Raw genomic sequence first — 14,811 nt, 5'->3', positions numbered from 1 at the left:
TAAAGATATTGCAACATTAACATCACTGTATGTCTATGCAATACATCTCTAATATCTAGTTTTCTGTTAAGGTAGCAAGGTACACTTAGATGCGAAAATTTTAGGCACGGACGGTCTTACATGTAGCGAGTCGCGATATTGCACTTCCCCTATGAGCAAAATTTGGGTGGCTATTTTTTAAATTGCGTGCATGTTTTGTGCTTTTAATTAATGGCAAGATCAGGGTTCTCATACAAGAATAAAGAAAGTTATCAAAGCGAAAGGTTTACATCATCCATGAAAAATAGCGTGCCAAAATAATCAATTTTGCACCTTTTGAACAGTCTACAATGATCCCGCTGCAAGAACACTGTTCACTTTTATTGCATTTCTTAATTTAATAGTCCTTACTGAACGTCAGGACATAGACGGAATGGGGGCCCATCCAGCTCGTTTTTTCGGAAAATAACGAAAATGTTCCCGAGTATCAATCAACAAGCACAGAACCCTTCCGTGAATTGAATTTTTCCGCGAAATGGTGTCTCATTGATCATACAAAGCTACCAGCAGTTAGTTTTCCAACTGACATCAGAATTTTACATGTATCGGCTGTATAAATTTTCTAAAGAATTAATAATCATTATCTCTCAACTTAATTTACAGACATCCAAAATCACGATGTTCTCTTTATAACAAATATTGACGGGGGCCAAAATTCGAAAGTGTACCCTGCTACCTTAACAAGACCTGAATTTTGTGCTCTCCCGGTCGCGGAAACTGATGATGAAAAAAGCTAAATTTGCCAATATTTCAATCGCTGCAGAAAATTCCCTGCCAACGATACCCCCAATTGCTACACTGTTCCATACTCCAGTAACACTGTAAAATCTGAAAATAAGCTGAAATATATGTGCCATCCGTACCATTTTTTCACTATTCCACTTTTCCTGAGGTCTCTGCTTAAATGACAACCCCACTTTAAGCTAGCTCAGAGGAAGCATGTATACGCTTCTGCAAGTCATTACGTCATACTATCAAGATCAAGGCTACTCAACTGATTTTCTTTAAATAAGTGAAACTCAGTTCTAGCCGCTGAAACTTCAATTCTAGCAATTATTATTATTTAGAAGTTCGAATATGCACTTCATTCCGTAAATTGACTCTTATTTGTAAATTTGACCCCCGGCCAATTCGACACTAACAGCTGAAAACTGTTTACTGCCTCCTATAACTTGTGTAAAAATCCAATAGTCATCTAAATAATACTAAGTGAAAAGTCACCGACGTATTCAGTTCTTATGATATTGTTCAGCACTGAAAAATTTTTGATGTGTTTCAAATATCAACAGGTGAACAGAACAGATTGTATTTTTGCAAAACCTAAGTGCGAGCAAAATGAGTTGACAGTTACAAAAAGCGGAATTATTATCGAAGGTTTTCTTTTAATTTCGCCGGATTATCATTTCTTTCTGCGGATTACGTTTTAACTTTAATACATCTAACATTTGTCTATCTGAATGTAATGTTTAATGTGAAGCTTTATTTATCTTTTCCATTATGGAAACTCGGTTTCACCTACACACCAAGCAAGTAATATAATAAATTCTATGACCATCTAATTCAAAATAGCATTAGCGTTCTTAAATATATTAAATCTGCAATGTGTTTCAAGTTGAAGTATAAAATAGCATTTACTGTTGAATTGCGACCGGCTTTTGAAACAACAGACAGTGTCTTGACAGATTTACTGAAAGGAAATATAAATAATTTGCAGCTTACTTTTTAAAAGATACCTAACTTATAATATATATGTCTCTTTCTGCTGAAAGAAATGGAGAAGGTTAATACTAGTAAGCACGTTAACATTCCGTCAGGAATTTCTGTCAATGAATCAAATTTCCGACATCCACCTTCGGACTATGGTGAGGTAGGCATGTATATGTTTGCTGTTCTTTCAAGTAATAGCATACCAAATACACTCCAGTGGTAGTTTTCGGCGCAACTTTAATGGATTTAATTTCATATCATTTCAGTAACACTTCAATTTATTTATTTTTTTTTTTTGTCGTTTTTACAAAATTGTCATTTTGACTGATTTATGAACATTTTCTTTAAGCATTACTTATGTTACAATGTGGCAAATAATATAAACATTGTAGAAAATGTACAGATACTCATCAGTAGAAGGTTTTATCACCTGTAGCTTTTAAGGGTCTATTTTATTTTTTCGCTCATAGCAACCCACGCAGATAGGCCTGTTATAAAAAGTATCTGATTATGATTTGACATACCACCTTGTTACATATCATATAGACAACGTGGCATCGTCATCCCATTATATACTTCTGACTTACGTAGGCATACATTATTTGACTAAAGGTTTTAATCGTGATCATCACGTTTTCTTTAGTTCTTTAAATTCTGCCGACAAATACATGCAAGACCCCCTCCTTTTTAATAGAAAATAGGATTTTAGAATGCTGTCTTCCGACAGGTTATTCGCATTCTAATAGAAACTAGCCACGTGCCACTTGTCGTAGACACATTCTTATATCTCTGAAAACGTGATTTCATTAGACATATAACAAAGGTGTCATTGCCTTTAACACCACTTCACACTATATTGACGATACCTTGAACATGAAAAATTATTTCCCACATGCTCAGTCACGTGCCGGCAATAGATATTTCTTCTTTCCTCAGGTAAAAAGTTTGTCTAAAATAGCATTCACTTAAGTGAAGTAATATTTTACAAATCATATTGTGACGTCATAAATGTATCCAGGTAGTACTTGAATCTATTTGTCAAAACGGTTTATTTTTAACGTGATAGGCAAGGAAAAAAGGTCACATATGTTTGCCTGTGATGGAAAGCTGAACCTTGGAACATCGCTAACGCTTGGTTTCTCATTCCTCGCTGTCGCTCGGGTAGGGATCAGATTGGAGGGGGTTGTATATTGAGGTAAGCAGAAACCAAACCGTGTGGCGTTAGGTCTATGAATTACATAGGAAGTACCTGGGGCTCCGGTAACAAATGCATGCACTATTATGTATTTTATTACCGATGTTTAAAACATTGTCATGACGTCACTCCTTTGTTCTCGCTGTACTGTATTTTTAATATTGGACTGCTTTCAATGGGACTTAGTACAGTATTTTTCACGTGGAGTCCAATATTATTTTAATATTGGACTGTGTATTTAATATTGGACTGCACGAGAAAAACGATTTATATACAGAATCAATGTCTTCGTGTAGTCCAATATCTATCAATACATGTAGCGTAATTCCATATAGAAATATTTTAATCAAATGAAAGCAGTCCAATAAAATAACACAGTACTGATAATAAAAAGGAAAATGAAAATCATAACTAAATTTTATGTACAGATCTAGTGCACAATATATCCGGACAAAATTTTAAAAATAGTATTATACATATTCTGCATGCGTCAACGTAATCTTGCTCCCTAAACGACGACTTCCTAGAGCAACAATTTCTTCAATATTGTTCACGCTTCCAGTTTTAAAAATTCTGCAAGAATTTATTGCTCTCTTTTTAAAAAGCAGTTTTATAAGACCAATCATGATAGTTTTTTGAGGCCGTACTGTCAATGGCCTTTATGATTTTGTTAAGTTTAAATGAAATGCCATTAATACTTTTCAAGTAATGCTCCGGACAAGCCTTGTTTTGTATAATAAAGGGAGATAATCCAATAGCTACGTAAGGTAGAGCTATGGTTCTTTGACACTGCTCTTTGATTGCTCTATGATTATGTGAAATTTTAATAAAATGCCGTTAATATAGTACAGTAAAATGGTGTAAAAATACTTCAGAAAATGGGAAAAGCATGAAACTTGGTACATAACTACTTTAGGGCAAAATACTGAAAATGAGCATGAGACCCACTCCGAAAAATCCAATATGGCCGAAAAATCCAAGATGGCTGCCATATATGTATATATTTTCAAAAATACATAATATCATATATAAAATTTCTATTGACACTTACAGTTATCAGTATAATAAGCTAAAACCACCTGCCTGAATAAATCCAAACATATCATATTAACAAAAATACCGCTCTTCCAACAAAAATGAAAAAAGTTGTCTCCCTTGGATAAAATGTGCAATTAAGCAAAAGAAAAGTCATAATGCATTTATATGAATCAAAATTAAGTATATAATGGTAACTGGCATATCAAGAAAGTTTAAAAATGCAACAGTCTTGTGCAGAACTTTAAAACAATTGTAAATTAATTAATTATAAATACATTCGAACTTCGGTAACTGGAACCCATCAGGACCGACTAAATTTATTCGAATTATCGGTAGTACTAGTATGAGTGATCGAAAAATATATTATAAAGGAATTTGTTTGGGACCTGACGATAGATTAATTGAAGAATGGTGTTCGAATTATCAGAGTTTGAGCAAACGAAGTTTTAGTCTGTAATGTGTATTAGCGAATAAATGACACGTGTTTCACTTTGTCATTAGTTTTCGTGACTCAGAATTTGTAAGTGTTGCTGTATTCATTTCAATTTATTTACATTAAGAGAACTAATGACAGTTAATAAAACTATATAATTCATTAATTATGTTAGTGTGATAGACCATGTGAACATCCCTGGCCTGTCAGATCATCATGATTTCTTTGGGAAAAATCGGTTGATCAGCGTAATCAAATTTACATTTGCATGTCCCTGTAATATTCTGTTTTTGTCAAATTGTAGTACATTGTGCCATAATAATGGTTTTATAGTTTAATGTCATAAGCATATAATGTACAGTCACTAATGTCCTGATCACTCTCAGGCAAAGACCATGAAGATCATACTGCTTCCTGAAAATTTTGACTCGGTGGGGACGGGGATCAGACTCGAAAAATGTGCAGTTCTAAAGTTTTATACTGCGCGCTTTTAACATCCTTGCCTGGTTCTCACTGCGTCTAACACGTTCACACTAATTTTCTTACCACGCGCTTCTTCACGTCCAGTGTGTTCTTACTACATTCTTAGTACGATCAGTCAGATTGCACCTCTCGCTTACCATGCTTTAACCATATGCTTATCACCTTTCACTGCATTCGTCGGCTACTTATAGATACTACGCCATGCGCCTCTTTTTTTTTCATTCCTTCTGCAAGTTATATTGACATAATTGTGTCCGCATTTACACTCAACAACCATAAATTACAATAAATGACGACCCCCCACCCCACCCCAACGCCCCAATGAAGACAAAAGAGCAGTCTTATAGAGAGAGACTGCGGTGGAATAAGCAAAAGCAGTGTGAAGGATATACGGAAGTCCAAAATTCCACTACAAGCTGCCAGTGCTGCTGAGTCCATGATTATGTGGCAATTCCTGATGATGTTCGATACCAATTGCTGATTGAAAACGAAGTGATTGGGAATTGGATCCAGTATTCATACTTAATTATCAGAATCTGAACCAATCATGGTGAGAACCTGCTGCAAACGTGACATAGATGTGTTAAGAACCGAAAGAACATATTAATAACCTTATGCGGTATACTACAATGTGGCATGCACGTAGCATGGTCATAGCACACAAGCGTAGATAAGTTGTAGTAAGAACTCCATTGACATAGCAAGAACGCAATGATAACCCAATGACACCACAGCGAGCACGCCATGCAGCCTTTCCCGTCCGCACCACGCTTGTACTATCTCCTACTAGGTTTTAGTTAATCATTACTAAGTCCTTCCTGCTTCCTGATTAGACCGCATTCTCACTACATTTGTTTTGAACATGTCGAAAATTCGACCGCGTTCTCTACACTCATGGAGACCATAATTATTAATCATCATATTCTTATCGGAGTCTACTGTATTTCTTCTACATTGTACAAGTTCTTACTGCGTCCTGCTAGTTTTTACGAGGTAGTGGGAACGTGGCTGAGTGTAACAGGGGTATAAATTAAGAGCAGAATCTATCATTTCTACAAGAAAAATGTGCTCTAATATCTGTTTCTGGACATTTTACTGAAATTAAAATTAAATTAAATGTGAGTACTTGAGGATTTTTCTAATGAGCACAGGTACATTCGAAACACAATTTTAATACCAATTCAAATTACTAGTTTTAAGACGACAAATATTATCTATTTACCATTTGTACTTCCAGTTAAGCAGTCCAATGTAAGTATAACACTGTCTTGTCAAACAAAACTAACCAGTACAGCTCGCGCTTACCGGTGAATCAAGCTTTTAAATGCATTTTCTACATCTTCCTACAAACAAACTGTTCGTATTATAAACTATTATATTTCTAGGGTATAAATGGAGGCTTTCGATATTCTTCTTTACAGCAAAACATGTCAAGTAGCTTGATCAACCATCTGTTCACATATAGATTAGGGCTATAATGTGCATTCCTGCATCGTCTGCACACCTCTTGAACATACTAAAAAAGGTTGCCCATTAGGTCGGGCACATATGGGTGTCGGGTGTTCTATCATTTTCCTAAAATTCCTAGTCAAGATAAATAAGGCTGACCAGAGATATCTTTGATATACTGGAACCATTCCAATAGTTTTTGTCTCAAGTACCCGAGTCTCGTACCAATAGCTCCTTAAGTGCATTTGCAACCTCGATAAAGTCTGTCGAGGAAGACGTAATTTGTCAAACGTGCTGAAATGCTCTGCACTGCCTTATGCAAGTTAACTAAAGTTGTCGACAATCTCGTGCTTGTGTGTACTGACAAGAGTAACTGACATGTACCTTATTTAAGATTTCAGCTCACTGTTCAGAGTAATATATTTCACAGAATAGTTACTAAGTGTTGTCCATGACAACAACTTTTATATTTTCAGCCTTACTCTTCTTTGTTACACAGTTAGCAATTTATTACGCAGACATTGTGACTGCGGGTGCATAATAAGGAACATTGTTTCATTTGTTCCTACTAGCCCGTCGCTATAACCTATTCTTGCATTTCGGAGTCCCAAACTGAAAGGGGTAGTTGTCGTACTTGGTGTCAAAGAAACTACAATTTTATATAGCAACTAAGTTAATTGACCTTCACATTCTCCATATTACTTACCATCTATAAACAAGGTTTCATAAAGAAGTCTTTAGAATTTGCAATTTTGAAGTTATTGAAGAATCCGCCATTTGCAAATGATGGACTGACATACAGACGGACAAAATGATGTACAAGAGGAGAAAATAAGATAACAAGCATGTTCTCAATTTGTCCCTCTGTCTATGTAAAATTTCTCAAGAAACAATCTCTCCTTGTTTTGAAGAAATGCAGGATGACACTTTGTGTCATATTCGTGCACTATTTGTTGCCATAGCAACAACATTTGTTGCCATAGGAACAACATTAAATGACATTGGCATTCTCTGCATTGCCATTTATCCATGTACCACGTATCATGAAAAATTCTGCTGTAGTTTCAAAGTTATTACAGTATCCCACTCTGCATGGCTGACGTATTGACATGCATACAGGGGCAACCCATAAGCCCCATCTGGCTAAATACTGGTAAAGGAATAACAACAATGTTTCAATATGCTGCTGTGGAGGGAATTCAAGTGAAATAATATAAATTACATATATTAAAACAAAATATTCTTAAAAATATGAAAACTACGCAATGATAATATTAAACTAAGTTTTAAAGGTTAGATTTTTGCCGTTACCATGGAAACAGAAAGAAACTTACATCATTTGAATTGATATTTTTGCATTTGATGCAAATTTAGGATTTATTTTATTATATACATTTATATTTAGTGCATTTTGGGGGTGAATGTAAATATAATGACCTTTCATTAGAGTCTTCTAAGGTAAATATTGAGTTTTGGCGGCCATTTTGGAAAATGGCCGCCATATCGGCCATCTTGACAGATATCAAATGGGTCCCATGAAAAAAATGTTTTTAATGCTTTAATAAATAGCTGTGCCAATTTTGGTGCTTTTCCCATTTTCTGAAGTATTTTCGCATTTTCTGTTACGAATTGATCGCACTAATACTTTTCAAGTGATACAACGGACGGACGGACGGACGGAAAGACGGACAAAGAGTCAACCAAAGTGCCCGCCCTTCGGGAAACATAAAAATAATAGTAATAATAATTTACGATTTACGAAAATTAAGTGAAGCATTGCATCCTCGTATACATAGCTGATATTTTGTTATGTCACATTCCACATTTTCCGAATTTATCCGTTCATCTGTACATAGAAAAAACTAAACAAATGCTTACACGTTAATGTTCATGTAAACCCCTGAAAATGATATGAGCCGCGCCGTGGGAAAACCAACATAGTGCGTTTGCGACAAGCATGGATCAAGACTAGCCTGCGCATCCACGTAGTCTGGTCAGAATACATATTTTTTGATAACAGTTTGTCTAATTGCAGTAGGCTTTGAAAGCGAACAGCATTGATCCTGGCCAGACTGCGCAGTTGGTTTTCTCATGGTGCAGCTCATAGATTTGTTGTGGGTATTGACAGTTACAGTTATGTTTATTTGAGTATTACATCCGTATTGAAAAAAAAATGTAAAAAGCAGGATGTTCCTTTCAAAAAAATAAACGTCTATAGCACACTACGTAGAATTAATTGCCTTCATTTCTTGTGTTTGAAGCCAGTGTGAAGCATTTGCTCACATTTGTTCAGTCTGTGAGAATGCCTATTGGGAAGAAAAACAACTGCAATTAAGGGACACATGTACCTGCATGAACCTTAGTTTTGTCGAAATATCTTTTAATTTTGTACTCGTATATTCTATTTCATTTTATGCTATTTTTATGAAATACTTGATGTTAGTGAAAATAAATCTAATAGATTCAAAGTGAATGATATCAAATATATTTTTCAGTATTCCAGTTGGGACTACATTAAACATCCATTGTGATGATCAGGCTGGTAACATTGCTCGATCGGGCTTTCGACATAAAAACTAATATTTCTTGAAAAATAATGAAGATAATTCTTTCAAACTTGGTCCATTTATTAAGCATAACATATGATGCATGTTAAGACAGAAATAACTTTGTTGCCTTCGGTTTTTGTTAGAATTACTTCCCTTTTTCAGATTTTTATGATGCATAATTTTTGAAGCCCTAAAATTAGTTTTTAATGCAGTGTTAAAACGGAAAAAGGTTCAATGGCTTTCTATTGCTCCAAACTTGTGCGCCAATACCTTTATTCAATATATTTAGGGTGAATGATTTGTTTCTAGGCAGATGTATGAACACTTTTTTTATAACTAATATTTTATTTTTTTTAAAGTGTTGTAAGTGCAAGCACAGTAAAATGTTGGGCAATGTTACCAGCCTGATAATAACTTAAATAAGAGTAGCTTCGAGTGCATCAATAAAATTCATATTGAAAACAAGTTTTCCTTAGTTTTCAGCTTCCGCCACGCCACTATGCGTCGTTTATTAACCATTTAAAAGGAACGAAAATAATATCACAAGTTTAGTATGATTTGGACTTACCAGTATCCTGGTAGCTGTATCCGATAATATATTAAAAAATGTCTGTTCTGTAAGTCTTCTTGCACTAAATTTGAAGATTTTCGGGCAAATTCATGTACAACCCAACAAAAACTGTCATTGAACTAATAAATCACAACAGTATATTGTCAGGCGTGTAAACAAATAACCCATTTTCTCATTTAGTGCACATGCAGCATTCATTTTCTCCAGTTGTCCGGCTCCAACTGCTTTCAGTGAAACATTATCCTAATCCGCCATACCCTTGTACATTTTAACACAAAGAACGTTTCCTTGTACAGACTTAAATGAAAAGAACATAATCACTTTATCCTTGCCATGAATGAAAAATAAATCCAGTTTTTTGTTTCTAAAATGTCACAAAATTTCTTTCCTCCCGCCGCCACTCATGAATACTACTGCTTATTCCGTACATCAGTGTACGTGTGTAATCACAATAGCATCACGAGAATCCCGGGCTAAGTCCAATATTACGAAGGCGAGAAACCCGAGAAAAACGCAGTCGTGCATTATGAGAAAAACGTGCGTAAAATAGTCATGAGGATCTACAGAGTAATTTATAATCATATAGCAACTGTTATTAAATGTGGTAAAATGAATAAAAACCGAATTATTTTAAAAATATTTTACGTCAATGGTTTATATGTAATTTTTTTATTGGTTATGTCATTAAAACAATGTTTTAAGTAAGATATAAGCCTCAAACGATCCAATATGTAAAATACTGGACGGTCCTCAGCGCTAACGCGCTTCGGACAGTCCAGTATTTTACATATTGGATCGTTTTCGTCTTACATCCTACACGTACAGGGTAATTTCTTGCTGTACCTGGAATAGATATATGTATGGTAGAAAAGGATTGTAACAACAGTGTTTACATTGGCCTAGTTGAAGTTATAAATCTTGAACTAGGTAATCATTAGTTCTGACAGTAAACATTATAAACATCAACCATGATGTATTTAGTGTAGTGGATAAAACCCAAATACGCAGTTAATTTACAACTTACTTATTTACGTAGCGACAACATGTCTTCTTCAGGGATATTAATAAGGCGTAAAAAATTATTTTGCTGGTGGCGAAATGTCGTAAGGGGTGAATTTTTAATATGAGTAAAACGAAACAACCCTACAAAATAATACTTATCCATGTAATCATAACTGAATTTGCTTAGATCTTGATCTTATTGCTAATAAATACAAGCATGAATAAAAGTGCAATGGACGAAGTGACATTACTTCTGGATCAACCTGCGTATAATGCTGTAAAATGTTATCTGTTTTTTTACAGCTTTTATGTCAGTTCTAAAAATGACTTAAAGTTGAACCATACTGCTGTGTTGTTATGCCCTGTCTTCCACACATTTGTGCATATCTTTGTTAAAACGACGCAAGAGTTGAATACATATTATTATGTACATGTCATTCCCATTATTTTCACTGTATTTTTTATATTCATGACTCATTATTTACTGATAAAGCCTGTCCTAGTGTTGAGACATCACGTATTTCAATTAGTTATTTATAGACTATGGTTTTCTAGAAGGTTCCATAAACTGGGTGTTACACTATTTCACAGTCTAGGTTCTTCTGGATTTTCCAGAATCTTATCTTTATTCTTGGGGATACATGAAAGTTCTGGAACCTTCAATGATGTTTTAGATAAGAAGCTGTCTGAGGACAGGGGAGAACCTAAGTAAGATCTTATTGAAAAACTGTCCTGTATTTCATAATAGAAATATATTACCAGTTTGGACATTTAACATTTGATGGATATACATTAACTTTGTGGATTTAGAAAGTTTATTTTCAAAAAGAGGACTTATATTCCTTGGATATACTAAATTATGTTTAGACTGTGTGTGAAAATTTTGGAATTATTGGATATAAGTTTGATCAGGACAGGATTTGGACTATTCTTGCATATTAGAATTGGACTTAACGGCTAGTTAATATTTTCAATGTATTTGAATTTTTACCTTTCATAAAAAAACTTTTACATTGTTAATAGTTGCTGGTTTGTTTTTCTACTATAGTACTTTAAGTTACAAGCAGTTGTTACCCTTAGACATTACAATATCTATAAACAACTTCAGAATGAATACCAAGCATACTGCGGAGTACGTATGTCCTAAACAGAACTGAAGCCAAAAATATGCCATGACAGCACTTGGTCATCGTTTATAGTGTGTAAAACCCAATACTCAAACTGTACAAGACCTCACTGAGTTGTTCCACTTAATAGTTCCGCTGTAATTGTAATTGTATGCTGTAAATACATTGACATGTTTTAAAACAGTTGAAATCTGGATTAGAAAAGATCTTATTTATTTATGTACAAATACAGTAACTGCAAATTTATTGACTGAATACTGAAGACAATAAATAATGTTGCGTTCTGGAATTGTTATAATTATATGCATCACTTTTCGAACAATTTATATTCAGATTTTATAGAAAGGGTCAGGGCGATGGAGCATTTATCTGTTTTTTATCCAAAATATAAATATAATGTGAAATAAAGCAATTCGCATTGCATAAAATATTTTTCTACACCATAAAACAGTAGTTAAACTATTCCTACATAGTTTTTAATACCAATCTTAAGATTTGTGTACGTTCATGTAAATTACAGAATACTACTTTAATGCTGATTTACACGTAAATTCACACTCAAGTTGCTTTTTTCAGTTGACTGATTCATGGTGTATTTGTTATAAAGTATTTTGGACGCTGGTCAGTGTAACGTTTTCTCAGTATGAGGAAGCTTCTCATCCAATTGTCTTCTAATTAAAACAATTTCCAAAATGTTTTCAAGAAACAGCTCGGTCATCAACATTCCGATTATTACATGCTATTTTCCATCCGCACGAAAAATTGATGTATAATACGTGTTTTGGAAGAACCCTTGGAAAATAATTCAAGCTTGTTATAGTTGATTTAATTTTTATCTGCTTTTATTTGCGAAGATTGACTTTTCATCTTCATCTTTTTCGGTCATAATACGAGTAAAATATAGTGTTTGAACGGATTAATTGAAGGATAATATAAAAATGCAGCATGATATAATATCTTTTGTCTGTCTGGAAAACAAAATACGTCAATTTGTCAGCACATGTTTACGGCTGTGGCAAGTGTGACTTCCGACAGAAGTTTGCCAGTATTATGTTATATTATTTACCCAAGTTGACAGTAAATATCACGGTGTGCGAAGTACCTTCAGTAAAAATCTTCTTTTTTTTTTTTCAAAAATATTATTTTACCATGGGATTTATTACTGCATTTTATGCTTGGCTTTGAATAACATGTCATAAACTTTATGAAATTATGTTTGTCATCTTGCAAAGAAATCATTATGACAACCTGATTTGCTCAAGAGGTATTGCAACATATCTACCGTATATGTTACTGTGTTTTTTGTTTACTAGTTTAGTTGGCATAAAGACTTCGTTCATTTGTGTACTGAAAATGAAATGCAAAAGACATAAAAAGATGGATGCACCTTTTCATAATTTGACGCTTTATATCGCAACTGGATTTTGTACTTCTTCAATAGTCAAGGAAATGTTTTTTTTATACCAAAGTATACCAAAGAACAAAAGACAAAAGAAGTAAACAATGTGGCACCGAAACAGCTTTTGATATATTTTGATTTTCAGAGTCATATATCAGTAAAAGGACATTTCGTTTTTATTACGCAATATATGAAACACCTTTAAAACTTCATTCAAAGTATAAATCATAAATCGGTCGAAGTCAGATATAAATTGTTTCCATGCGCCGTTTTACCTAGGACAGCAAGAAGAATTCCGCTCATTTCGCTCATTAGTAGTAACAAGTAGCGTAATCATACTGATACATTTTTTGTTATCTCGATAAACAACAATAGGTTTCCGTTTAATTGGTTCTGAAATAGCTAAGACATGAACGGCATCGATGTCAGTTATCGTCGAAAACAAACGAGAACTGAAGACATGAAATATAACCAAAGTCAGCAGTGCGGCATAAGAATTGCAGCAATTTGCCGGATCAGTTATCTTAATTTACATTCGTTAAAGTAGTGAAACAATTAAAGATAGGATATTCTACACCAAACAATGAACCTAGAAATGACATGCCTGTTTCGTCCCAACTAGCACTGAGATCGCAGCAAGCGATACCTTGTGTAAAAATCCAATAGTCATCTAAATAATACTAAGTAAAGAGTCACCGACATATTCAGCTGTCTGCTCTTATGATATTGATCAGTACAGATACATTTTTGATGTGTTTCAAATACCAACTTTAGATCAACAGAAAACTTATTGCTTTTTTACAAAATCTAAGTGCGAGCAAAGTTAATTAGATATTCAGAGTTGACAGTTACAAAAAGTGGAATTATTGACGAAGGTTTTCTTTTAATTTCGACGGATAAATATTTCTTACTCATCGCTTATTCTATGGATTATGTTTAAATTGTGATGCATCCATCATTGTTCTAACTTAATATGATGTTTAATTTAACGAAGACGTGATGCTTTATTTATCTGTTTCATTATGGAAACTGGATTTTACCAACAAAACCAAGCAAATAATATATATGATAATCTAATTCAAAATTTAAAATAGCATTGGTGTTCTCGAATATATTAAATCTGAAGTGTATTGCGAGTGGAAGTAAAATTAGCATTTACTGTTGTATAGCGACCGGCTTTCGAAACAACAGACAGTGTCTTGACGGATTTACTGAAAGGAAATATAAATTAATTTGCTGCTATCTTAAAAGAAGATACCTAATTTTTTGATATATGTCTCTTTCTGCAGAAGGAAATGGAGAATGAAAATAAGCATGTTAACATTCCATCGGGAATTTCTGTCAACGAATCAAATTTCCGACATCCACCTTTGGACTATGGTGAGGTAGGCATGTATATATTTGCTGTTTCTTCAAATACACTCCAGTGGTAATTTTTGGGGCAATTTAATGGAATAAATTTCATATCATATCAGTACCACTTCATTTTATTTATTTAATTTTTTTTTTTTGTCGTTTTTGCAAAATTGTCATTTTGACTGACTCATGAACATTTCCTTTAAGAATTACTTCTGTTGCAATGTGACAATAATATAAACGTTGTGGAAAATGTACAGATATTCATCAGTAGAAGGTTTTATCACCCGTAGCTTCTATGGGTCTATTTTATGTTTTGGCTCATAGCAACCCACGCAGATAGGCCTGTTATAAAAAGTATCTGGTTTTGAAATTGATATACCACCTAGTTATATATCATAAACACAATGTTACACCATCATCCCATTATATGCTTATGACTTACGTAGGCATATATTATTTG

The 14,811-nt window shown here is 33.9% G+C and overlaps 1 protein-coding gene across 6 annotated transcripts in view; it reads left to right on the top strand.

Annotated features, from left to right (window-relative positions):
• The window catches only part of LOC123541053 (uncharacterized), a 178,889-nt gene that overhangs the window by 62,981 nt on the left and 101,097 nt on the right, over positions 1-14,811 (top strand). The window contains exon 1 of one of the 6 annotated variants that reach the window (XM_053524441.1): positions 11,046-11,174. The exons of 4 other annotated variants lie outside the window; for them this stretch is intronic. Coding sequence is in view for 1 of the 2 variants with exons in the window: in XM_045326533.2 (XP_045182468.2) it covers positions 14,288-14,377 (90 nt within the window). In the remaining variant the exon portion in view is untranslated. Of the gene's footprint in view, positions 1-11,045; positions 11,175-13,726; positions 14,378-14,811 lie in introns of those variants that run through there. One more of the 6 variants, XM_045326533.2, reaches the window with a different exon arrangement.

The sequence above is a fragment of the Mercenaria mercenaria genome, chromosome 15, assembly GCF_021730395.1.
Source record: "Mercenaria mercenaria strain notata chromosome 15, MADL_Memer_1, whole genome shotgun sequence".
NCBI lineage: Eukaryota > Metazoa > Mollusca > Bivalvia > Venerida > Veneridae > Mercenaria > Mercenaria mercenaria.
Note: the sequence above shows the minus strand (reverse complement) of the source record. Positions and strands in the feature narration are given on the sequence as shown.